Below are 26,074 nucleotides of genomic sequence, written 5' to 3' on the forward strand. Positions count from 1 at the left end.
CCCCCAACTCCCTGTCCTTCTTGCTAAGTAGCCCCAGGCCTGGCAGTAGCAGCAGCCAGCCTAGACTCACAGCTTGGCTTTGCCTGGGAATCTCCAAGCCCAGCACAAGCAGCAGCCACCTGAGACTGTTTCATAGCCGAGGGTAGGGTGGCCCGGGCAGAACACGGGTAGGGGCTGACTGACCTTGGCCTGCACCGCCCAGGCCACCGCGGAGCCCGACAATGGAGGAGTATTTCAATCATCTTTTGGGGTAATTATAGACATTTTTCTGTGATGGCATTGCGAAATCCAATCAATGGTTGTGTCTTCCAGGTTTGTTGCAGTGTGAAATCTGAAATCACGCGCACATTTTTGTGCTCCGTTGAGTTAAAAAAAAAATCCATTGTTTTGTTTTTCCCTTTGAAATGGATCTTTGATCCTCTGCAACTTTGTAGCAGCACCCCCTGGTCATTTGGACAGTCGAGTCCCCGTCTGAACATATGAGTCATTCTACAGTGTCCAGGAAAAAAGATCACCTCCATTCACACCGCCATCCATCTCGCCCATCGCAAAGGTCTGCGGGCATCGGGAAGCTGTCAGTGCCACGGTGGCCAACGGGAGTCTTCCAAACCCCCGATTTCCCCTTCAAAGCTCCGACTTCCCGACGGCCCGCCGCCCCCGCCGGCTGTTTACCTCGAAGTGACGGCTCACCTCGTGTGTCTGGAGAGAACTACTCACCGGATGCCACAGACCGAGCCGTCAGAGGTCATCTCTCGGGAGCGCTTTCAAATAAAAGCGGTGCTTCATTAAAAAAGCTGTTAGCTCAGCTCACTTCATTTTCATGTCATCACCTCTTTAAAGATCCTCTTCGCTGCCTTGGCCGGGAGGCTCGGGTGCTGGGAGAGTTGTCTGCGCACCGGGGATTGGAGGGTTCGATCCCTGGTTAGGGTGGGTGTGTACAAGAGACAACTGATCAACGTTTCTCTCTCTTTCTCCCCCACCCTCCCTTCTTCACTCTCTAAAATCACTGGCCATATCTTCAGGTGGGTATTAAACATGATCATAACAACAGCAACTCTTCCCAGATACAGCCACAGTCTGAGGTATGTGGTCAGGGCTTGAGCCTATGCATTTGGAGGGAGGGGGGTGCAATCCGACTAAGAAATTGTGTTCCTCAGGCTGGCATTTCAGAGGTGCTTCGCGGCAGGTGGGAGTTTTGTACCTGTGCACATTTTAAATGCTTTATATCACGGCCACGCTCTAAGATAAAAAGCTGGACTGTTCTGATTGGTCCTTTGAGCCTGTAGGGCATAAACCTGAATCTCTCACCCTGGCTGGTATGTCTCAGTGGATGGAATGCTGGCCTGCTAACCAAAGGGTCCCAGTTCAATTCCCAGTCAGGGCACATGCCTGCGTTGCAGGCCAGGTCCCCAGTAGGGGGCGCGAGAGAGACAACCACACATGGATGTTTCTCTCCCTCTCTTTCTCCCTCCCCCTCTCTCTAAAAATAAATAAATAAAATCTTAAAAAAAAACAAAAACTGTAATTCTCAACAGACTTCGGTTCTTCTGGAAACACTGTCCTGGATGGATGGCGTTCTTGGGAGAGCATCCTACCTGGTTTTTAATTCTCCGACACTCCAGTGTTCACAGAGCATCCTCAGGAATGCCCGGCTTGGTCCCTGATTAGATAGCGGCTCACTTAACGATCAGTGAGGCTGCTGCACCGCCCCCTGCTGGAGGGGAATAAGATTGCAAGCCCAGGATGCCTCGGAAGATCTCTGGGGAGATACCGTGGTCTAGGCCTGCCTGCCCACCCAAAATGCAGCGCATTACTCCTCCGGCTCCGGGACCCTGAAACGTGGGCCCCTGCAGAGCTGCTGCGAGCAATTTTCTCTCAAAGAAGAGGTTTCATAGTGGACATCTGGGGGTTCTGTGACCCCCAAGAAGGGGAGGTATTGGAAACAAGCAGAAGCCTCCCCCCTGGCCGGAGACACACCAGCACCACATATGGGCAGCCACAACCTGCAGTTTTTGAGGGGTGTTGGGTGAAGCGTGGCTGCAAATCGCCTTGCACTGAATGAAGGATTCGCATCAGCATTTCCCGATGCTGGCCCCTCTCCGCTGGCCCCACTGGCTTCTCTTCACAGCCGTAGAAACTAACATGTGTTTCTCTTTTCAAACAGCCTAAAGGTTTCTGGACAAATCTGCAGCCCACCCTGTAAACAGGCAGGATCTCATAACACCCACTGTACGCATTTAAAGATGGTTCATGCACCCTGGCCAGGTGGGCCCGTGCTTGGAGCATCGTCCCATACACCACAAGGTTGTGGGTTCGATCCCCGATCGGGGTCCATGCTTAGGCTGAGGGTTCGGTCCCCAGCTGGAGCAAGTGTAGGGGGCAGCTAATCGATGTTTGTATCACACATCTCTCTCTCCCTCTCTGAGATCAATGACTATGCCCTCAGGCGAGGAGAAGATAAAATTTTAAAATGCTTAATGCTCTTTTATTTCCTTTGTGTCATCTCATTTTTTATTCCAATTCATTTATCTTGCTGCCTCACGCATCTCTTGGTGAGGCGCTGTAAATCATACCTTCCAGGAGGGAGCTCAGGGCGGTTTCTCAGTGACTAGAGTGTGTGGTTGTGAGTGAGTATGTGTGGTTGTGAGTTGTGTGAGTGTGTGTGGAGAGAAAGGGCTCGATGTGTCCCTCTGTAAGCGAGGTGGTGTTTTTAGGATGGACGGCCCTTCTCCACTGCTCCCTGGCCTGGAAGCACACCCAGCGGAGCCCTGTGAGGAGCCTGCAGCTTCTCCGTGATTCTAGAAAGTGCACTAAACATACGTCAGCCTCTCTAGGAACCGCAGCAACTGGTGACATGTCTTGTGTTTTATCCTTAAAGGAAAACGGTCCTTCATGGGCAGCACTGGGTTGTGGGGCCGGGGTCGGGGGGAGTGTTAAGAGGGAGGCAAGAAGGAACTGGAATCTTCTGGAGGAGAAAGGCCAGAGACCCCCAAACTCAAACATTGGCACGACAGGCTAGCACACATAGGAAGCTGAGAACGCTCTCGGGGCACGCAGACCACCCCTAGAAGGAGGTGGGTAGGGGGTGCTAGAGGAACATTTCAAGGAAAGTTCGTTGGTAAACTTGTTCCCCTCGGAAAACTCATTGCAGGGGGAAAAGCGGCAGCACCGCGGACAGCACCACACGCCAGGGTTCTGGGGGGGGGCGTCAGCACCACGGACAGCGCCAGTGTGGCGCGCTCCGGGCTAGAGGCGGGGAGGGGCGACCTTATCAGCTGATGCCTTACGTAGGCTGGACCCCCCAGTTTGATAAGTCGGGTCCCGGTGGGCTCTCCGGAGCTGCCGAAAGGGGCGGGGGCGGGGGACTGGCAGGAGGCAGGTCCCGCCTGCAGCTGTCTGGAGAGAGAGAGAGAGAGAGGGGCGAGCAGATAGGCTGAGCGCCTGGAAGTCCTGCTCTGACGCACCAACCCCCCCAAGCAGCCACACGCACGCTCCGCAGCGCCGAGCTTCTCTCAGACTTGGGAGATGCGCGGCTCTGGGTGACCAGACCGCTCTCTCCTCCGAAGCGAAGAGACCCGGGCACGCGATAGCTCAGCCGGCTCTGGCTGAGAGACGCAGCCCTCGGGGTCTGCTCCCCTAGCCTCCCTCTCTTCCACGCGATGCTCACAGGCATTCCCTAGGAGCCCCTGAGCGTAGTGACCACCTCCAGTCCTGCGGAGCCCCTCTCTGCACGCACCTCGGGCCAGTCTCCTGACCCAGAGATGGATTTTCCGGACAACTTCACCAACTCCTCCATCGACACCCCTACCCCTCCGGAGTCCAACCTCAGCATGGGCACGGAAGACTCGCCCCCCAGCCAGCCCGCCCGCTCCATCTGGAACGTGCTGGCCCTTACCTTCCTGGGCTGCCTAGTGGCAGCCACGTTCGCCTGGAACCTGCTGGTGCTGGCGACCATTGCCCGGGTGCGCACGTTCCACCGCGTGCCGCACAACCTGGTGGCGTCCCTGGCCATCTCAGACGTGCTGGTGGCCGCGCTGGTGATGCCGCTGAGCCTGGTGCACGAGCTGGCCGGCCGGCACTGGCACCTAGGTGAGCGGCTGTGCCAGGTCTGGGTGGCGTGTGACGTGCTCTGCTGCACCGCCAGTATCTGGAACGTCACGGCCATCGCGCTGGACCGCTATTGGTCCATCACGCGCCACCTCGACTATACGCTGCGCGTGCGCAGGCGCGTCTGCGCCGCCCTGCTCGTGGTGACGTGGGTGGTCTCCGCCGTCATCTCGCTGGCGCCGCTGACCTTCGGCTGGGGGCAGCTGTACTCCGAGAGCGAGCAGGTGTGCCAGGTGAGCCGGGAGCTCTCCTACACCCTGTTCTCCACTGTGAGTGCCTTCTTCCTGCCGCTCTCCGTGGTGCTCTTCGTCTATTGCCGCATCTACCGGGCCGCCAAGTGCCGCGCTGCCTTCCGCAAGAACAACTGCGTGCGTCCCACGGCGGAAGCCGGCAAGGTGGGTGCCTCTGAGCCCTAAAAGCCCCTCCCTTTGCGTCTGAGCAGGCTTCATGCCCAGTACACCTCTCCCTGGGTGTGTAAAAAGTAGAACTTTTAAAGGTTTTTTCTCTTTGGGGGGGAGGGACGAGGGCAGGGGGGTGGCCGGGAGACCCAAAGACAGCATCAGGGGTCGGGGGTCCCAGAGCCAGTAATGTCCTTCATCTCCACGGTGGTGGGGTCCTCTTTTCTGTGTAAAATGAGGGGTCTGGGCCATCTACAGGGTGTCCTGGGGCTCTCAGACTGAAAACGTGGGTCGGGTCAGTGTCTGGGGCTGTGCTTGGGGGTCTGGCAGCTTCCTGGCCTTCCAGGGGGCTGTTCCAGCGAGAGGGAAGGGACAGGTGGTGGCCCGGCTTGGCAGGAAGATGGCCGAGCCCCAGGCAACACAGGTGCGTGTCTCCATCGGTCTCTGTCTTTCTTTGCAAACGCAACGCCTGTGGGCGTGCTGGGTACTGCATCTGACAGCGCGAGGTTGAAGGTGGGTCTCCAGGGGTCTCGGAGAGCCCCTCTTCACTGCCTGCGCCACAGTCAAGGGCGGCCCCCCGCCCCCTCAGGCTGCATGGCGGCGGAGGGCCACCTGTCTGCCTCCCTGCACGTGGGCAGAGCTGCAGGAGGCTACCTGAGGCAGGCAGTCCACCAGCCCTGCCTCCACAAGTGGCATGTAATGTGTGACAACTGCGACAGTGATGGGGGGGGGGCCTCTTCTGTCATTTTCTGTCCACCCACCCTTTCCTGCAGTTGTTAACCCTCGGTAAGCTGATGGTGATGGTCCTGGTGCCCCCCTCGGCCCCCCACCCACGGCCGAGGATGATCCCTCAAACCCAACTCCCATTTTCCAGCAGGTCTGGCGTCTACGCAGTGCCTATTTTCTGGTCTGCGCAACAAGATGGCCTCGGTTGGGCATGCTGGGCACGTCCGGCTTTGGTGCAGAGGTGACGCAATGGCAATGACGCCATCTTTGTCAGGGAGAGTGTGGTCTGGGGAAGGCGAGGCACCCACTGTGATGGCCGCCAGGACCAGAGCTCCTTGCGGCCACAGCCCACGAGCCCAGCCTCCAAGGGCCGGGCGTAGGGGAGCGGGGAGGGAAAGGGGGTCGGCAGCTACCCACCCTTTCGTCTAGAACAACGTCCTCAGTCGGGGGGGTGGTTTTGCTCCCCCCTCCCACACACTGCAGAGGACACTGGGCATGACGGGGCACATTTCTGATGGCCAAGACTTGAGGGGAGGGGGCTGATGGCCTCCTGTGTGCAGGCACCGGGGACAGGGACCCCCATGCACGGGGCTGGAGTGTGGCTCTGGCCAAGGGGCAGACCTGTGCCTCTTTCCCACATGTCACCTTCTCGGGGTCACAGATGCCACCGGAAGGAGGTGCAAACCGTGAAGCCTCTTTTTTGGGGAAAGGAGTGCTCTGAGCCATCCTGCCAGGGTTCATGCCTCAGGGTCCCCGACCTGCAGGGGTGACAGGCTGCCTGTCAGGCAGGCAGGACAGCCCCCCTTCACCCCCCAAGCAAAGAATCATCCAGACCCAAAGGTCAGTCGTGCCAGATTTGGGACCCCTGACCTGTGAGATCTCTAACCAGCACAGAGGGCCGAGGCACCAGACCACCACGGAACCACCTGGGGCTCAGGTGCGTGACGCTCGCCCCCACTCGGGGGCGGGAGCGGGGGGGCCAGCCACGCACGTGGGCCCGCTCACATGGACCCACCGCCGTCAACGTGCAGGTAAAGACTGTTCACAGACGGCACCGACACCCTCCAGGGGGAGAAGCAATTACAGCTCTCTCCTGGGGCTCACTGTGGCAAATGAGGGCTCTCATGTTCTGCTCCGGAGGTGACAGCAACAAAGCGTCGTGACATCCGTGCGCTTTTAAATATATATTTTTAGCACTGTTTTGTTTTTCTCCCTCTCTGACAGATAGCTTCGGAGAAACACACCCCTTGGCTCTGCGAGGCCTCTGGGGGGGCTCGGGCTGTGCCAGGCACGGGGGGCTGCCTCGGTCCCCACGTTGCTGCGCAGGGTCAATCACAGACCTGCTCTCCCGGTTCTGTGGTGGTCGCAGGTGCCAAAGTTTCCAAATCCAGTTCCACCTGGAAGCAGCTGCGTCACCTGGGAGAGCAGCCCTTCCTCCCCGTGTGTTCACCTGCAGGCCCGTGGTTCTCACACACATGCACACACACACACACACACACACACGGAACTCCTCACCTGAGTCAGACACTGAAGCAGGGACAAGAAACACGGGACAGAGAGACCTTGTCCTTGTCTTTGGCCCTGTCCAGGGGTGACAAAGCAAGGGCACAGGTGGGCTCTCCGAGGTGTGAGTGGGTCACTGTCCCGTGAGCTGCGAGGTAGGGTGGCTGGTAGTGAGTCCGCCCCAGCTACCTGGCTCTGCAGAGGGAGGGGCTGGCGCCCACAGGTGACGTGTCCTGGAGCCACAGGAAGTGTGAGAGGGACTCAGGGCCACAGAGCGCCCAGCCCTGCCTGCAGTTTGTGGGGGCCCTTCGTTCCGGGCCCCCCACTCCGGGTACCCCTTCAGCCCCAGCCTCACGCAGCCAGCCTGACTAGTCTTTCCAGGTAAAAAGGGGGGGTTCGCCAGCCCAGGCAGCGAAGGCTAGGCTCCCGCCGGGCTGCTGGGGTTAAGCTACTCAACCAGACGCCCTGGGGCTCAGGGCGTGACATTCACTGTCAACTGCTGGCCTTTCAGATGCTAACGCGACTCCCCCTGGGTGGTCGCTGCCCCGACTCCCTCCGCTGAAGGGCTTTCCCCTCGCTGGCTGCTCTAGCTGCCCTGGAAGAGTCAGTCTCCCAGCGCCCCGCCCACCGGGGGTCGTGCTGCCCCCTCCCCCGCCCCCAGCAGGACAGACGGGAAAGGGCTGGTTTCAGCCCAGCCCCCGGAGCCCGGCAGCTGCTCGAGACACGTGGTCCTCTGGGCCCAGGTGGCTGGTGTGCGGCCTGCGAGTGTGGTCAAGAGGCCCCTCGCCTTGGGGTCCTCTGCGCGTCCTCAGGTCCTCGGTTCAGCAGTGACCACGCACTCCAGCTCGCGGCCGGCGTCCGAGGAGCCCCGGTTCGGGGTGTTTCCAGAGGGCATCGTGGCGTCCAGGAACATGCACTTCCCGTGTATTTTTTTAAAGGACGCCTGAAGGTGATGTGTCCCCCACCCCCCGCCCAAACCCTCACCCGCAGGTATTTTTCTGTGCATTGCAGAAGGAGGAGAAGGAAGGAGAGAAGGAAGGCGAAGGCAAGGAAGGCGAAGGCAAGGAAGGCGAGGGCAAGGAAGGCGAGGAGAAGGAAGGCGAGAAGAAGGAAGGCGAGGAGGGGAAGAAGCATGGACGTGAGAACGAGACCCCCAACTGCTGCCTCCGCTTCCTGCTCCGACTGCGGGTCGGACCTGCGGCTCAGGTAATGCGCCCCGGCTGGGAATCGAACCCACGACCTCTTGGTGCCCAGGAGGGCGCTGCTACCCACTGAACCACACCCAGCCAGGGCAAGGTGCCATTTCTGTGGCGAGTTAAAGACACGAATGACTCCGAAACATACCCACTGTTGGTTTAGATAGTTTTAGCAGTTTTCACAGGTTCCGTCATTCCACACTCTGGTTTCTTGTTAAAAAAACAAACAAAAATTGTACTTTATCAGCGAGGCCGGACTAGAGCAGCTCTGGTTGCTTTTCATATAATCCCCCCCAGCAAGCCAGGTGTTGGGGTTTGGGACTAGCGTATCGAAGTTCTGGGGGGGAGGAGGGGGCGGGGCAAAGACACTTCTTCAATTACAGACACAACCACGAGAACATTCTTTTTCTTTCGGCTGCGGATTAGACGGTGAGTCACAGGCTGCTGAACCGGGGGAGATAACACGGGGGAGCGGACGTGCCAGGAATTCACAATGAGCCGACCAGCAGAAACACGCTGGGTGGCTCTTGTCAGCGCTGGGGCCGCACCCCGTGCGGCGACATCCAGTGTCAAGGCTTCCTAGGCGCTCTGAGACCTGTTGGCTAATCTCAGAGCCTCGGTGGCCGGGGCCGAGGGGTGGCTCCAGCTGGCAGCACGTCGCGGGCAGGTGCTGCGGGGTCCTGTTAACTCACCTGGCCCCTGGCCCTGGGCCCTGGGCGGCCTGATCTGCACAAACGGGCAGCCCCTGGCCACACAGGGAAGATAAACCCGCACCCTCACACACTCTACTCCGTTTTGCACCAGTCCGAGGGGCCGAGGGCCAGCGCTGTGTCCCCCCGGCCATGTCTCTTGAGCTGCACACGGTACAGGCGTGCCCCCAGGAGGGCCCATGACCTAAAGGGGGCACGACCCGGAGTGCTGAACTCGGCAGCGAGTCACAGAGGCGAAACCGGCCCCCTCCTGGTAGGGACCCGGGAGCACGGACACAGGGTGCAACGGGTGGGGTCCGGGCTTCCGCCACCTGGAGTTTTCTATTAAATAAAATGCCCCTTCCCTCGAGCCTTTGAAAATGCAGCCTGTAGCCACCCGTTTGTCTTCAGTGACCTCCCTTCACCGTCCGGTGTAATCAGTCTTTTTTAAAGAAATCTTTCCTGTGTGGGGGGTGTTTTCCTTTTAACTCAGTACAGGCCGAGGTGCTTGTCCCCCCCCTCCCCCCTTTAGAGGACTCGAATGGCGCCTGTCCCCTCCTCCCAGCAAGGAGGGGACAGGCGCCACGCCGCCGTGCCCCTACATCGCGGGCACGCCCCCTCGGAAGCCCCGGGGGCTCGTCCTGAAGCAAGCCCCCGCCCGCCTCTTGCAGAGGGCGGAGTACTCGGCCGGCGACAACAGGGTCACCATCCACACGGACGCCGAGGCGCTGAGGGAGCACCGCGAGCAGAGGGCCGCCGTGATGGTGGGCATCCTGATCGGGGTCTTCGCCGTGTGCTGGCTGCCCTTCTTCACCACGGAGCTCGTCAGCCCCCTCTGCGACTGTGACCTGCCCGGCGTCTGGAAGAGCCTCTTCCTGTGGCTGGGCTACTCCAACTCCTTCTTCAACCCGTTCATCTACACGGCCTTCAACAAGACCTACAAGAGCGCCTTCAAGAACCTGTTCTGCCGCCAGTCCTAAGGCCGCGGCCCCGGGGGGATGAGAGAGTTACTCCTGCCACCCAGTACAAACCCCCGTGGTCGTCTGTGCCCCCGCCCCGGTGTGAAGGCACCTGCCCCTTGAGTCCCTCCCGCAGAGCCCTCCGCCGGCCGTTGAGGAAGGCAGGCCTCCTCGGCCAGGTCGGGAGGGGCTCGCTTTAGCTAATGCCTCTGCTGCTTCTCTCTCTGCACCCATCAGCTACTGCCTTGGCTCCCCAAGGGCCTGCTCCTGGCCCCCAGCCTGGCACGGTGGTCACCCTCGTCCGCGAAGAGTCAGACGAGGCAGGTAAGAGGGAGGGAGTGCGACAGAGCAGGCGGGCGGAGAGCGAACCCGCACAGCGACTGGGAAGTTAGGTGGGGACCTCTGGGGGGTCAGGAAACCATCACCCCGAGTGTTTGTGGAGCCATCCCCGTCGCCCCGCCCTCCGCCTTCCCGCCGCCCTGGTCCAGTGCGCCGTGATATCTACTGTGCGTGTCCTCTGTATTTGACCACCGAGTGTCGTGTCTGTGAACTCCTGGGCGCCGGCAGCGGCATCCGTAAGACGCGTGGGTGGTGACGCCGCAGCTGTGTGCGGGGCGCATGCGCCGCCCCCTCCCCCCCACACGCGCGCAGCTGCGCCCGAGCGAGAAGGCTCCCCCAGGCGAGTGGATCCGGAAAGGCGTCCCCGCGACGCGGGACGGGAACTCCAGGTCAGATCAGATCCCCCCCGCCCCCCACTTTGGAAGCAGCCACTCACGAACTGTGGAGACGTCCACTGCTGAGGGACAGGCCCTGCCGCGCTCGCTTCTCGGCTCCCGTCCTCCGCCCCGGACCCCCACCCCTCCCCGACGCCACCGGACCGCCACCTTCACCCTGCAACCGTAGGTCCAGAGAAAAACAACTGCGCGAGGTTGTTGACTCCTTGACAAAGGGCTACGATGGCATATTCACCGCATGCGTGCTCTTTAAGGGGGATAGCAGAAGAACTTGAAAAGTGCTACTTTTTTATTGACGAGGGCCTGTCTGAGGTCCGCACCGGCCCCGAGGTGAAAGGCGGAGCGTGGGGGGCTCCCCGCGCACAAGTGGACACCCCGGCCCGCCGGTGGGGCTAGCCCGCTGGGTAAGGAAGCCGTGTTTACAGGACGACGTGGGACCCAGGTCATTGTACATAACCTCACCAGAAGCTGCCTCTGCTCTGCTATGCCCCCGTTTTCTTGAGTGCATGCATTTAAAAAAACTAGATGTCGTGATACCTCTGCGATCGTGATACTGCATCATATCACGTGTGTTTTTGTATGTAGTGGATCGTATCAATAAAGATTTCAAAAGCAGCAACTGTGTGTGGATGCGAGGGCGGAGGTCGCGCCCCTGGGGCACAGCCGGGAGGGTCCCCCCCCCCACCCCCCGCCCCTGCCCCTGTCCAGGGGGTCTGAGCAGCCCACGCGCGCTGCAGCCGGGGAGTCTAGTCACGACGCGAAGTGCAGACCGCTTATCTCGGGGAGCACATCCATTCAAGCGTTTCTTTGGAAACATCCTCAGATAATTCTTTCTCCTTTCGCTTGAAGTGCTACCCCCACAGCCTTCTCAAACGCAGGCCGCTCACTCTTGAATTACCTTCCCCTCTCCCTGTTGCTTGGAAGCGGCGACACCAGCCAATGCCGCTCTTTTCCGGTTGGGAGCAGGGGAGAGAGGCCCCCCACCCCACCCCGCAAACTTCACTCAGGGCCCCCACAGCAGAGAACAAAAACACGCGGAGACGAGGGCAGAGGGGGCGGGGGCGGGGGTGGGGACTTGGAGGCGTCACCGTCAGCTCCCAGTCCGCGTGACACGTTTTTTTAACGCTGTCATTCACTTCTGTGCTTGTCTCCCTGGGACAAGAAGAGCCCTCCCCTCCAAACTTTTCAGCAAACCCGCACTTTGGGCGGGTGTCCCAGGTGTGCCTGGCACCTTCCGACACTCCTCGCGGCCCTCCCTGCGTGTCCTCCCCGCCCCCGGCCGGATTCTGGCCGCCTTCTCGGAGAAAGATGTTACTCGAATATCAATTTCAAGCCCCCACCGAGGTTATTATTACTACGTTTCCCAAGACAAACACGTGTTGTTGTTGTTGTTGTTGTAGTTAAGGCACACCAGCGCCTCCACACGTCCCTTAAACACACGCACACACGTGTGTGCGAGTCCCACAAACAAGCTGGGCCAGACCCTGCGTGTGGGTGGGCGGGAGGGGTGGCGGCGGGGCGAGAACTCACCAGCTTCCATTCCCCACGGGCGCTGTCGGGGCGAGCAAGAAGAGGCCGATTTTGGTGGCGCTGGGTGTCCAGGGGACGGTTCAAACACCCCTGGGTCAGGGTCACCCTCGGCTGCTGGGACAACGGCAGCCGCTCACAGGCTGGCCCTCAGACGGGACCTGCCGTCCACACCCGCCTCTCTTCCCGTTTGGGGGGGCGCCGGCAGAAGCCCCTCTGCCTGGGGAAGAGGCAGCAAAGCCTAGGCAGGTCGCTAACCCTGACCCCCCCCTCCTGTTCACGCCGGTAGGGGGTAGGGAGCGGCGGTAGAAGCCCCGAGGGAGAGATAGACACCTGAGGCTAACGCTCTACCACCAACATAGCAACCAGCTCACCTTGGCCCAAGTGCCCCACCCCCGCTGCCTTCCTGTCCTCCTCCGGCCGGCGACCTGCCCGGGGCCCTGTGACCCGGCTTCCCTGGCAGCCAGCCCGACATCCTCCGCTCCTCCGGAGAGTGAGTGGCCCGCAGGCCGAGTTCTGCTCCGCGAGCTCCTCCAGGTCGCCGCGGACCAGACAAGGGCGGGGCTTCCTGGGCCTGCCCTGCGTCAGCACGCCTGGGCCCTCACCTGGGCACACCAGGTGATCCCAGTGGAGGGGGGGCCTCCACAGGCTGGTTCCCCCTAGGTCCTCGAAGACACCGGTGCCGGAGCCGGCCGGCTGCTCAGGGCTCCGCTGAGGCCCCCGAGCTCCCTGGGCAGCAGCCCATGTGGCCCGCACCCCCTTCCCGTGGGTCTCGGTGCCCCTAGCGCGCACCTCTCCTCAGGGGTCTCGGGACAGGTCATCAGGCTCCTCTTCCCAGCTTGGAGAACTCAGTCACATCAGGGGGACCTGCCCCCCGAGGCCCCACCTCTGGTTCCTACACCAGCTCACACCCCTGACTGAGGAGCCCCCCTACTAAGTTCTCCCTGCCACCGGCTGGTGACCCTCCTTCCCCACTGGCCTCTGAGCCACACAGGGGACAGGCCACGCGCTCGTGGGCGTGCCCCCCACGGCCCGGCAAGGACGGTGTGCTCCGCGTGCCCCTGAGGTGGGCTGCCGCAGCGTCTGTCCCAACGACACCGGAGTGTCCGTGCTCTGCTGCCGCCCTGCATCCAGGGCACCTGCCCAGGTGGGCGCACGGCCAGCAGCGGCCCTTATGGCATCACGGCCTCTGTCTCCCAGCCTCTGCCTTCTGGTCAGCTCACGGGAAACTGAGCTCGGGGGTGCCGTGGGCCCAGCACACCCCCCACAATTCATGCGTGAAAATTCTAGCCCCAGCATCTCATGGGGGACTGTACTGGGGCACGGGCCTTCACAGGGGGATGAAGGTACAATGAGATTGTGTGTTGGGGGTGGGGGTTCCAGACCCAGTGAGACTGGTGTCCTCACAAGGAGAGGAGGGGAGGACGCAGACGCACACAGAGGGGCGGCCATCCACACCCCAAGGAGAGGGGCGGCGGGAGGAAGCAGCCCCGCCCGCCCCCAGGTCTCTGCCTCCAGCCTGCAGGACCGGCAGAGGAAAAACTCATGTTCAAACTGCCTTGTCGGTGGTGGCTCGTCACAGCAGCGAATAGAGTCACAGGCTCACGTGGGGGGTTGGGGGGATGGGCAGCCTTGCTGGCCAGGAGCGCAGGTGAGAGCCCCGCAGGTGGGGGCGGCAAGTCAGAGCTGTACAGTTGGCCACAGGAGAGAGGTCTGGCTCTCCGGGTCAGACCCACCCAAGCCTCCCGTGTGTCATCCCCTCCGTCCCGACCAGGCGCCCTAAGTGGGGCCGGCGGTCCTGCCCGGAACTGGACAAGGGGGCTGAGAGCACGGGGCAGGGAGGTGGGAAGGACCCCTCCCCGGCTCTCCTCGCCCCTCCTGCCCCTCAAGGCGAGTGGCTCCCCCTGAACCCCAGGGAAGGGGCGCGGCCAGGCCACGCCCACCGCACCTGAGGACCACCTGCCCTCGTGGTTCCCAGCAAAGGGGGTTGCTCTCCAATGTCACCCAATGTCATCTCTCAGCATCTTCTCGACCCTGGACAGTTGGCCGTAGAAGCGTCACCTTCCCGTGCGTGGGGACGATCTCACGTTCTGAGGGGGCCCGAGGTGGGGGCACTGCTGTCCGTCGGCCCGGAGCCACGAGTCTGGGCCTGCGGACAGACACCAGTGCCCGGCGCCCGGCGCCCAGCGCCCGCCGCCCCCGCCTGTCCAGCCGCGGTCTGAGTCAGACCCACAGGCGAGGTGACAGAGGGCTCTCAGTGTCAGTGAAAATGGGCTGAAAAACAGGACAGCGGAGAGGGCTCGGCGTGGGGGCGGACATCCGTGTGATTGAGGGGGACGCACAAGACCGCCGAGTTCTCCACGGCTCCCTTCCCTTCCCTTCCCTTTGCTCCGAGTGTTTACTGAGCGTGGGGGTGACACTGGCGAACACAGCGTGCGGGTTTCAGGGGTACGATTCTGTGACAGGCCGTCTGCGTGTTGTCTTGTGTGTTCGTCCCCCCCGTCACTCTCCTTCCATCCACCACCCTTTGTCCCTCGTCGCCCACCCCCCAAGGCCCTGCCGTCTGCTGACCACCGTGCTGCCGTTTGCAAGGCAGAAAAGCGTCGCAGCCCCCTGAGCCTGCCTGCTTCTCGGTGGGTGTGTGCCCCCCGTGGGCCCGACGCTCTGCGGGCTCCGGCCCACCGAGGAGCAGGACCCTGCGCGTAGACACTCCACTTGCTCATTCCTGCCACCACGCTCGGCGCTCCGTCTCTCCGGAGTCCCGTGTCCCCGTCCAGGGGGCTGCTCCTTTCCTCCCACCACGCCCTCTCGCCCTCGGGGGTCTTGGGGTCTGTCAGGAGTCTGCCTGGTGGCCCTCATCCCCCCGTCCCCACTGTCCTGTGGTGCCACGTTTCTGCAAGACCCTTGCAGGCCGTTCTCCGACCGACTGCCCGCACGGCCGACTTGTCTAGCTGCAGACAATACCTGGCAGCGTCTTCATTAGCATCGCGCTCGGTGCCGCTGAGTCACCCGGCCCCGAGAACAAAGGATGTATTTTGTGAGACGTGAAAGCATCCACCCCCGTCCCCCCTCAACTGAGCTCGGTGCCGCGTCACCTCTGCAGGATGAGTCAGGCGGGCTTTCAAACCCCCGTCAGGTGATTCAGCCACTGACTCAGGTGTCTGTGGCCCGGGGCCGGGGGGCTGCGTGAATCCCCCGGCCCGCACCGCTCTGCCGGACGGGGCCGCGCTAATTCACAGGCCTTTGCACTGTCCCCTCGCCCCCCCTCGGAGCCTTCTGGAAAGCAGCAGAGGGATAATAAGCCCAGAACCCAAGACTGGACCGACCACCGGTGGTCCCCAGTCGGGGGCCGTGCTCCCGACAGGAACCAGACGTCGGGAAGGTTTCTCTTCAGAGTTCACATCCGGCACTCCGCTGATTGATTTAATGCCACTGCAATTTTCCCTGATGTGCTAAAGAGCGTCGCGTAAATGGCAGCCTGCGCCCCGGGTGACCGTGGCGCGGGGCCGCCGCCCGCCTCCCAGCCGCCCACGCCCGAGGCTGCTTCTTTAGTGCAGAAACACAGAGACCCGGGGCCTAGCGGGTGGACTAAGGAAGGTGTTCTGTTTGGAGGTGCATCCCTGTTCCCCCTTTAACTGGAGGGCCGAGGTGACAGACCCCTTGGAAAGAATGCCCAGGCCCTGGCCGGGAGCTCCGGCGGGTCGATCCCCGGTCAGGACACGTTTGGCCGATCGATGACGAACGCGTGACCGGAAGGGACACCGAGACCGTGCTTCTCTCCCTCCCTTCCTCACGCTCTCTCTAAAAGCAATAAGTTAAAACAAACTTTTAAAAAGATTTTAGGTCTTTATTTTTAGGCAGAATGGAAGGGAGGGAGAAAGAGGGAAACATCCATGTGTGGTTGCCTCTCACCCCCCCCCCCCACTGGGGATCTGGCCCGAGACCCAGGCATGTGCCCTGACTGGGAATCGAACCGGCGACCATTTGGTTCACAGGCCAGTGCTCAATCCATTGAGCCATACCAGCCAGGGCAAGCAAAAAAAAAAAAAAAAAAAAAAAAAAATTTAAAGAGTGTTCCAGTGGTAGCCCTGGCGGGCATGGCTCAGTGGGTTGGAGCGTCATCCGTGCACCCAGACGTTGCAGGTCGGTCCCTGGTCTGGGTGGGTGCAGGAGGCAACCAGCCGACGTTTCTCCCTCCCACTGATTTCCTCTCTCCCTCTTCCTCTCTCTCTCAGAACAGTGAATGCCCCAGGGTAAGGATTAAAAACAAGAGGAATGCTCAGATGGTAAAGGCACCCCCTGTATAACTTGTAGCCGGTTTATTCTGGCTAACCGCGGGCATGAAAATAACCTTGTTTTCTCGTGGTTCCGGGAGAATGGTTTTCTAGAAGCCAGACGCGGTTACCATGAAAGAGAATTCCGTCTCCGCCCGCGAGGTGGAGGGACAGGATGTCACAGGCTCACAGTTACGAAGTGCGTTTACTGCACTTTCACCGTATTTGGGGGGATTTAGACCACTGTAAAGTGAGAATATATCGATGAAAACGGTGGGTTTCACTCCGTCATTCGAGCGTGACGCCTCCGATGGTCAGTGAAAGGCGGCCCTGCAGGCGACAGATGCCCCCACTGCCGTTTGTGCTGCTGGAGCAGTCCCGGTTGGGGGCCACGTGAGCCGAGGGGAACCGGAGCCTAGAAACATCTCCATGCACGCGACCTGGGCGTCTTGCCGGCAACTGGACCCCAAGGAGCCGCAGAGCACTGGCCCGGCTCCTGCCTCGGCGACGCAGCTCCGTTCCCTGCTCCATGCCGGGTGGGTGAGGAGCCACAGAAGATCGAGCGTCTCGTCTCTCCGTGTGTCCAAGAAAGTAGATTTCAGATATGAGTGCCTTGGGGGGAGGGGAACTACCCGAATGGGTGTTTCCTCCCTGGTGTAAACCGACTACTTTAAAATATAATAACCCCCTGGCTGGCGCAGCTCAGTGGATTGAGCGCGGGCTGCGGACCAAAGCATCACAGGTTCGATTCCCAGTCAGGGCACATGCCTGGGTTGCAGGCCACGGCCCCCAGCAACGGCACATGGATGTTTCTCTCTCTCTCTCTTTCTGCCTCCCTTCCCTCTCTAAAAATAAATAAATAAAATCTTTCAAAAATTCTTTAAAAAATAAAATAAATAAACAAAAATAAATAAAATATAATAACCCGATTTTGGTTGTCATCCTCGTGACGCCTCTGTGCTTTAGTCGAACTACTAAGTTTGATATATACACATATATTTACATATATATCAGTATTTGCCTCCTTGGTCCTTGGAAGATGGCGAGGCAGCTTATAAGGAAGCCAGACAATAAAATAATCATTGTGATAAATCCCGGACGCACGTCAGAAGACATCCCAGCAAGTCTGGGAGGAATCACCGCTTTCCAAAAAGTGCGAAGGGACCGACCCTCGGTTCTTCCCCTCAGAACCTGGGAAGGCCGACAACCCCCCGGGCCTCGAAGCACAGGGAGAAGGGAGGGACCCGGGAGTAGGGTCCGGAGGCAGCTGGAGCCGGGACCCGGGCGTGGGAGAACCCCGTGGTCACCTCCCGTGAATGAGACGCCAGTGTGGGTGTCCAGCTGGGCCCGCCCCTGTGGGAACGACCACAGGAAACTCGCCTGGGTCTTGGCAACTTCAAACCACACACATCTGGCCCAAGGGGAGCCGGGCTCAGCCCCGGCGAGGATGTGAGGAGCTGGCCTCCGACTTCTGCGGAGCCGAAGCTCCCCGGTTGTCCGGGCACCCGCCTGTGGCGGGGCCTGCTTGTGCCCACGCGCTAGTTGCTTCCGAAGGTGGCAGGTGCGCCCGCTCCCTGAGCCCCTAGTTACAGAGCACGACCCTGCTCACAGACCCGCCGTCAGAACAAGAGCTCCCCGGGGACCCCGAGCTCACAGGTCCGGGGGAGTAATGAGACTTCTGAGCCCTTTGTCTGACCGACAACAGGTTTCTCGTCTCCGACCGGCCGCAGGTGCGCACGGGTCTTTCAAACAGGAGAAGCTGTCTTTTTAAAAGTAACATAAGCCCTGGCTGGCGTAGCTCAGTGGATTGAGCGCGGGCTGTGAACCAAAGCATCACAGGTTTGATTCCCAGCCAGGGTACATGCCTGGGGTGCGGGCCATGGCCCCCAGCAACTGCACATGGATGTTTCTCTCTCTCTCTTTTTCCTCCCTTCCCTCTCTAAAGATAAAAATAAATAAAATCTTTTAAAAAAAAGTAACATACAACTCAGTCTCCGATGTTCCGATAACAAATGCAAAGCCACTCTCGACAGCCGTCCGTGGGGCCCCTCCCAGGAAGGGTCCAACTCGGATGTCCCCTGAGAACCTCTTTCCCTCCGCGTCCCTCTCCTGCGGGCTGTCCTCAGTGAATTCCGTCTCCGGACTGTTTTCCTGGGTGGCGGCCGGGCTGAGCGTGTGTGCCGCACACACACACACGGTCAGTTCACACATTGGCCCCCAGAGGCTCCCCACGGTGAGGGCTGGGGGAGAGGCCCAGGGGGCTGGCGGGCTGGGATGCCCCCGAAATATGAAAACCAGCGGGGGTCTGTCTCCGCGGGGGAGGGGCCCAGCGAATGGACGACGCGATGACCTCGTTCCTAAGAGCAGCAGAGCCCTCAAACTCGGTTTGGTGAGCCCACAGCCCAGAGTCAGCGGTGTCTGCAGAGCAGAGTCGGGGAGGGCGGTGGCCCTGGGGACAGCAGGTGGACACAGAGCAGGAAGGACACCAGCGCTGGGGTGATCTTGTCCTGTACACTGCTGAATGCTCGCTCTCTCTCCTCCCTCCCTCTCTCTCTCTCTCTCTCTCTAGATTACCTTTTTAAGAGAGAGGGGAAGGGAGGAAGACAGAGGGAGAGAAACACCCATCAGTGGTATCTCCCACGCCCCCTACTGGGGACCTGGCCCATGAACCAGGCCAAGTACCCTGCCCAGGAATCGAACCGGTGACCTTCCGGATCACAGGCCCGCACTGAACCCGCTGAGCCACAGCGGCCAGGGCGCCGGGACTCTCTCTCAGGTGGGAGCCCTTGGGAAAACAATCCGACAGCCATCCACGTCAGGGAAACTTACAGCTTCGACGTCCGGGGCCTAGGGGCTGCACCCCACAGCTCGTAACTCCCCAATTCTAAAACTCCCACCTCGGAGCTTCCCGAGGCCCCCACGGTGGGGGCTGGGGCTGGTCTGTGACTGATTTCCCAGCCCCCTCTTGGAGCAGGACGCCCCGCCCCCAGGGAGTCGCCCTGCCGCCACAGTGACTGCCTCTGCGCTGGCGTCTCGGCGGCAGTGGGAGAGCGTGAGCTTCGGGTGGGGCCCCCTGCGACAAGTCTCCTGCTGCTCCGTGCTCGCCCAGGGCTCGGCAGGGGGGCACGCCTGTGGACGCGGGCGCTCTCCCTCTGGGAGGGGGAAGGGGAGGGGAGGGGCAGAGTGCAGGCCATCCTGGAGAGCTCACCCCAGCCTTTTCTTCAGTCCCTGGAAAACAGAGGCCCCGTTAATGTCGCTCAGTAGGGAGCTGGGTAAGATGTCACGGAACAGTACGAACATCGTGTGTGTGTGTGTGTGTGTGTGTGTGCACAAATTATAGGAAACAACACTACAACCTGTGTCTCCTGGAAGGAGTTTACCAACAAGACCACTTCACCGGGGGGAATTGTTGGGGTTTTTTATTTTAAGATTTATTTACTTTTAGAGAGAGGGGAAGGGAGGGAGAAAGAGAGGGAGAGAAACATCCATGTGTGCTTGCCTCTCGTGCGCCCCCTGCTGGGATCAAATCTGTAACCCAGGCCCGTGCCATGACCGGGGATGGAACCAGTGACCCTTGGCTTTGTGGGACAGCGCCCAACCCACGGAGCCACACAGGTCAGGGCCCACCTTTGTTTCTGAGTACTTATCGCCGTGCGGACGTGTGTGTCTCCTAGAAGGCTCTGAAGCAAGACGTGAATGCCGCTCATCTTCATGCCTGAGAATCACAGGCGACGTCTCCTTCTAACTTAGCATTTTCCGACACGGCGGCAGCGACCACAACGCACAGTCGGGACGGAGACGGCGCCGGCCTGTAGGGGGCAGAGAACGCCCCTACGGATCCGGCGCGGCCTCCATGGGCAACAGCGCGGAGCCCCACGGTGACGGGCCCACCAACCAGCGCCCCTCCTGGGAGTTCGCCTGGAGAAGCCACGCCTCCTTGCTGACGGCTCCCCCCCTGGTGATTTATGAGAGCAATAAAGGCCTGCGGTAGAAAATTCCAGCAAAGTGTCTGTCATTATCTTTCCCCGGTGATCCACGCAGAGCATGTGGCTGCCCATCTGTCCACTCCGGGGGCAGGGACCACGGGGGCGGGGCGGGGGACGGGGAGGACAGGGGTTTCTGTCCTGTCCCCTGCCCGTGAGGCCCCACGGCGGGGGGGACGGTACCGTGTGTGATGAATTATTCATGGAAGAAGCTGTGAGACCATGAATATTCAGGGGGTACGTCTGTTTTCCCAGATGCTCCGTGGAGGGCAGGAAAAGTACATTTCACCGCACAGAACAACTTGTTAACCCCGGGTCTCCTCTCACCTGGGCCCGCGCTCTACAAGGAGAGAGAAGACTCTTGTGACGCGTCCCCGGGGGGGTCCCGCTGGGACGCACTGGCGGGTGACCGCGGTGTGACCGCGGGGAAAGCCCTGACAGACAATCTGGGCACCGTGCCCCGCACCCCCCTTAGCAGGGGGGGCCCCATCCGCGGAGGCTGGGACACTTGGATGCAGAGAGTGAAGACACCAGTTGAAGTGGGAGAAGGGGAAAAGGAGAAGGAAGAGCCCCCCAGGGGGTCTGCAGGTAGAGGGTTGCACCTGCCCCCCCCCCCCAGCCTCGGACAAGGTCACTTTGTCCCAGGTTCCCACCCCAGGAGGAGGACGAAAGTCGCCCCGAGGCCACGCCCCCTCCCGGTCTGCAGGGCACGCCTGGGCTTCCGCCCACCCCCCTGCCGGAGGGAGGACCTTTAGGGGAGACAGTTGGAGGAAAGCGGGCTCAGCGTAGCCGCGGCTTCAGGGACGTCCTCAGGCGGACACTGTACGCCAACATGTGACCTTCACGGTGACCCTTGCAGACGGAATCTGTCCTCAGCCAGCCTTGGCCACAGGGGGCGTCTCCTACGCCCAATCCGGAGGAGCGGTGACGGGCATCAGGAGGACGTGGGGTCCTGGCGCCCAGGAGGCTAGGAGAGGCTGAGCCACGGCCTCTTTGAGGGTCGAGAAGTCGGTGGGAACGTTCCCTGTGAAGGCTGAGGCTCTCTAAGGGGCACGTGCAGGCCCCCAAGGGTGCGGCTGGACGTCTGGGGACAGCTGCAGCTGCTGGAAGGGGGGGCTGGTGGCCGCAGGGCAAGTGCTCTGCAGACATCTAGAGTGCCGAGTCCGGAGAGCGCCCCCTACGGGAAACACGGAGCCCAGCAGGTCACAGCGCAGGGGTTCAGACGCTGCCCTGAGTGTATGCCCACCTGACCTCCCCCACCCCGCTCCCCCAGAGCCCCTGCGGGGGTAGGGGGCGGACACACTGCCCCATGCACACCTCTGCAGCGATGAGAACTCGCTGGGTCAGATGGGAGCCTCAGAAAGGGTCTGCGTCCCCCAGGAGCACTGGGGGTGGGGGGTCACCTGCTCAGGGAGGACCAGGGCACCCCAAAAAAGGCTCCTCTCAGGGGATGCTCCCCCAGCTTCCAATGCCAGCAAGCCTGGCTCCTAGCAGGGCCTCAGCGGACGGTGAGATTTCTGGAAGAAGCGGCCTCGGCTCCCCCCTCCCCCCACCTCCCACGTCTGGCTGACATCCGGCCACAGCTCGCCCGTGGATATTTCCATGAGGAAACAAGCCTTGAAGGGTTTGGAGGAAGCAGAGCAACAAATTCCAGTTAAACCTAACGCCTGAGCAGATATTTCTGGTTGTGGAACACAGGAGCTTATAAATCAATACCTCGGGCCCTCAAAAACATAATTTAAAAAACTCCACCTGGAGCCCGCGATTGCGGCTGAGGAAGGAGGGAGCTGTGGGCATCAGAGAGATTGGGCAGAGAGGGGGGCACAGAGGGGTCCCCCACCCCCAGCGAGCACACAGTAGGCCCTTTCTAGGTACACAACTTGCAAAAATATTTTCTCCCATTCTCCCAACTTAAAAACAAAACAAAACAAAACATTTTTTTTTGCAAAAAATAAAAAAGAGGGAAATTGCCTATTCCCTTTCTTTTTTTCTTTTTTAAGATTTTATTTATTTACTTTAGAGAGGGAGAAGGAGGAGGAAAGAGAGGGAGAGAAACATCAACGTGTGGTTGCCTCTCGCACATCCCCCACTGGGGACCTGGCCCGCAACCTAGGTGCGTGCCCCGAGTGGGAATCGAACCAGCGACCCCTGATTCGCAGGCCGGCCCTCAGTCCACTGAACCACACCAGCCAGGGCTCTTTTTCACCTTCTCGATAATGTCCTTTCACCCACAAGAACATATGATTTCGGTGAGGTCCAATGTATCTGTTTTTCCTTTCACCGTCCGCACTTCTGGTGCCGTGTCTACGAACCCACTACCCAGTCCATGGTCGTGAAGATCCACTCCCGTGTGCTCTGCGAAGGGTCTCCCGTTCCAGGCCCTCTGTGTCCATCATGGACCCACTTTTGGTGCATGCTCATACAGGCTGTCCGGTGGGGGTCCAGCTGGGTTTTGCCTGTGGGTGTCCTCTTACCCCAGCAGATGGGGCGCTGGCTTTTAAAAACATAGTTTTCTATTGATTTGAGAGAGAGAGAGAGAGAGGAAGGGGGAGAGAGAGAGAAGGACAGAGAAGCATCAATTTGTCATCTCCGTATCCATGCGTTCACTGGCCGATTCTTGCAGGTGCCCTGACTGGGGATCGAACTCATAACCTTGGTGCATCGGGACGATGCTCTAACCACCTGAGCGTGGGGAGTGAGTGACTGTGGAGACCCCCTCCGGGCGACTCTAGCACGCAGCCAGACGAACGCATCACTCTCTCACTGCCTCTCCCGCACCCCCCACCCGCAGCCCTGCCTGCAGCCCATGCCCACCCCTGCGGCTCAGCCGGGGGTCTGAGGGGCAGCCTTCCCGTCTCCACCCTGCACGGTGTGGGTGGGGGTGGGGTCTCTCCCCCAACCGTGGAAGAATTTTTCCAGTCTGGGGGCGGGGACCACCCGGACTCAGCTTCCGGCCAGGACGTCCTGTGCGCCCCCACGCCTGCGGGATTCAGGCTTTCAGAAGTCAGGTGGGAAGACTCCGGGACACTCTGTGTTTAGCCCGAGCACACTTTTCCCCGAGGCAACCAGTGTGGGCTGGGCCCAGGCTCCTGCTGGCTCTGAGGCCGTCATTTGCTGGTCCCCTTCTAATCCTGGCAGCTTCTGACCCGGGCCACCGTCTGGCGCCCTGGTCCCAGCCGGTGACTTCCTCCGTCCACACAGGCTCCCTCCAGTCACCTGCACGTGCGTCCTCTGGGCGGCCTGGGCTCCAGGCCCCGGGTCTGAAGGAGCGAGAACTGACTTCTCTCAGAGGGCGGTGTGGGCCCGACCTTGCCTTCTGTGGTTTTACACGCCCGCACCGTTCTCTTGCACACGCTCACTCCCGCAGATCTGGTGAGGTCGGCGTGGCAGCAGACACAGAGGCCAGCGGGATTCTGACCCAAGGGTGGGCCTGTCCCGAGGCCCCACTCTCCTCCTGCTTTGTGGGGAAGACTGGGGAAGGCTTAGGGGCCAGAGCACTCGCTACTCCGAGCGCCACTGGGCTCAGCTCAAGTGTGAGGGTCAGGCTGGAGAGCAGGGTCCCGGTGTGGCGACGGAGGCCTCGCCCTGCGAAGGTGACGGGGTGGGCAACCGTGCAGGTGGGTGCACCAGCACCCCGCTCTTACCTTCGTCTGGAACCTCTGCTCCTCCACTCCCACGGGCAGAGAGAGACTCGGGTGGGAGAGCTCCCTTCCTCTGTGGCCGTGAGAGGCCATCGCCACTCAGACAAGGACGCGGGTGCGGGGCGCACCCCGCCTGCCTTGCATTTCCACGAAAGTCAGTCGAAGCCGGGGTGCAGGACGCCTGCTCCAAGCTCTAACTGGGCGCCGCGTGGGCCGGGAGACGCCGACGGCGTCCCTCCAGCCGCCTTCTCCTGGGCCGCCCGTCCCCGAGGGAGCCGGAGGCTATTTCTGCTCTCCCCGGAAGAGGGGAGGGCCCCGCCGCCCGCTGGCAGGTGAGTTGACAACACCAGTTAGTCCTCGGCCGCCCGGGACTCCGTGACATTTCTGGGCGCCGCGGCTCCGTCCCGAGGGAGCAATTAAGACTCCGGACGGGCGTCCGCCGGGCGCTGGAGAGGCGGGAGACAGACGAGCAGTCCTCCCGGGAGAGTGGTGGGCAGGCCGCAGGAGTCGGGGCGTTCGACAGCTCTCGCTGGGACAGGAGTGGTCCCCGTGGACACGGGGGCTTGTTTTGCTACTTTATTATTTTGATTATTTGTTTATTGTTAAATTTTTTTGGCTTAAACTCCAGGCACCTGATGACGTTCCAAAGCACTAGAGAGACGGCTCTGCCGTCCGTCCCCGGTTCCCGTCTGCTGAGGGGCCCCCTCCCACCTCCGTCCTGGGCTGCGGGGGTCTCTGGGGAGCCTCGGGCCCCATGCACTGGCCACACAACCCCCGCCCAAGGAGCTGTGCTGCCACCCCCAGGGGCTGCCCACCTCTGGTCCGGTCAGAGCTGGGGACCAGCAGCGGGCCCCCTCCAGGGTGCAGGCCCGGCAGGCAGCAAGCCAGATGGGGTGGGAGCCGGGTGGGTGTGGTGGCCCCCATGCAGTGGAGGGGCCTGCCGAAAAGTTACTACGGGGCTGAGGCTGCCAGGCTGCAGAAAGACCACAGTCCAGGCCATGGTGGGCACCCCCCCACCCCCTGCCCTCCCCGGGGGGGTCCTCACACCTGCCGTGTGCCCCCACCAGCCTTGGCTGGAGCAGTGGGCCCCCGGCGGCCGGAAAGGGGAATGACTTCTCAGGAGCTCACGCTGCAGGGGGTGGAGGGGGTCGGGGGGGCAGCAGCTGGTGGCGGCCCCAGAGCCCGCGGGGGACCCCCTGGAGACCAGAGCTGGCCGTGGGGCCCTGTGCGTTGGCCCGCCTGGGAGTTTCCCTTACGGCCGGTCCGCTTCCGTGTGTCAGGAGACCTGACCCTTTGTGTGGGATGCTGCTCTCAGCGGTCCCCCCTTTCCCTCTGGACTCCGTGTACAGGAACGACTGTCTGCCAGCAAAGCCCACAGCGTAAGACTGATTAATCTTTAATTTTGTGGCTTCTGCATTTTTATGTGCTGGGCCCTTTCCGCCCCAGCCTAGAGAACGAGGCTCCCACGGACTCATCTAGCATTTAAGGGTTTGCTTGTGCATGTAGGTTTCTGACCCGTGTGGAATTGACCCTGGACGAGGGTGTGCGGAGCGAAGTCCCACTTCACTGCTTTGCAGCCGTCTCCCGCACCTGGGTGCGCCTGGCGGAGCCTCTGTGAATGCCTCCCGCCCCTCCCCTCGGAAGGCGGGTGCTGACGATGCCCCCCCGCCGGCCGGGCAGGCGGAGGGGCTCCCTTCTGACCAACAGAACATGACGGCCTGTGGCCACAGACCGGGGTGTTAAAGGAGGGCAGCCCCTGCCCGGCTCTGCCCCGGATCACGGCTCCGGGGGAAGCCAGGGGCCGTGCCTCCAGGACGCTCACGTGCCCCACGGAGACGGCACGTGGCGGGGAACTGGGGCCTCCCTCCCACCGCCGGCCACCTGTGCAGCACACGTGGGGGTGAGCGTCGTGGAAGCAGGACCCCCTGCCCCAAGGTTCGTGCACCTGCACCCCCGCCCGGGAGCTCCCCGGACCCTCACCAGAGACCGCGGTCAGAAGTGCTCAGCACAGCCATCGGCGATTCCTCGTCCGGGGACAGCGTGGGAGGCCAGGCTGCCTCCCCAGGCGTCCTGCACACCTTCTCAGGGTGCTAAATGGTTGACAACCCGACACCTCCATCTTTGTGACTCTTGAGGACCGTTTAAGCCACTTGGAACCGATTTTTTCTGGTATGGAGTAAGGTGGAGCCCAGTTTCATTCTTCGCATGAGTCTGCCTGGATTTCCCGACGCCAGGCATCGAAGAAGTTGTCTTTTCCCCACTGTCTGTCCCTGGCACCTTTGTGGAAAAGTAGTTCACCACATACACACAGTTTTGTTTCTGGGCTCTCTAGTCTGT

General features: G+C 61.1%; 1 protein-coding gene and 1 long non-coding RNA gene across 2 annotated transcripts; one reads left to right on the forward strand and one right to left on the reverse strand.

The window, feature by feature from the left end:
* Nucleotides 1–1,612: 1,612 nt before the first annotated feature.
* LOC118497234 lies at nucleotides 1,613–4,110 on the reverse strand. Its single transcript, XR_004899765.1, has 2 exons — nucleotides 3,896–4,110; nucleotides 1,613–3,396 (listed from the first exon to the last, which is right to left on the reverse strand). It is a non-coding gene; the product is annotated as an uncharacterized LOC118497234 (long non-coding RNA).
* HTR5A (5-hydroxytryptamine receptor 5A) lies at nucleotides 3,436–25,669 on the forward strand. The gene is made up of 4 exons (XM_028525996.2): nucleotides 3,436–4,502; nucleotides 7,746–7,940; nucleotides 9,291–9,680; nucleotides 25,657–25,669. The coding sequence occupies exons 1-3, from the start codon at nucleotides 3,762–3,764 to the stop codon at nucleotides 9,597–9,599; spliced, it is 1,245 nt and encodes a 414-aa protein (XP_028381797.1). The 5' UTR covers nucleotides 3,436–3,761; the 3' UTR covers nucleotides 9,600–9,680; nucleotides 25,657–25,669.
* The last annotated feature ends 405 nt before the right edge of the window (nucleotides 25,670–26,074 follow it).

This window comes from Phyllostomus discolor, chromosome 10 (assembly GCF_004126475.2).
Source record: "Phyllostomus discolor isolate MPI-MPIP mPhyDis1 chromosome 10, mPhyDis1.pri.v3, whole genome shotgun sequence".
Lineage (NCBI taxonomy): Eukaryota > Metazoa > Chordata > Mammalia > Chiroptera > Phyllostomidae > Phyllostomus > Phyllostomus discolor.

Excerpts from the sequence above, each read along its gene's own strand:
- HTR5A (XM_028525996.2), top strand. The coding sequence starts at position 3,762 with ATGGATTTTCCGGACAACTTCACCAACTCCTCCATCGACACCCCTACC. Across the intron at positions 4,503-7,745 it reads CCACGGCGGAAGCCGGCAAG|AAGGAGGAGAAGGAAGGAGA; the intron begins GTGGGTGCCTCT and ends TGTGCATTGCAG. Across the intron at positions 7,941-9,290 it reads GGGTCGGACCTGCGGCTCAG|AGGGCGGAGTACTCGGCCGG; the intron begins GTAATGCGCCCC and ends CGCCTCTTGCAG.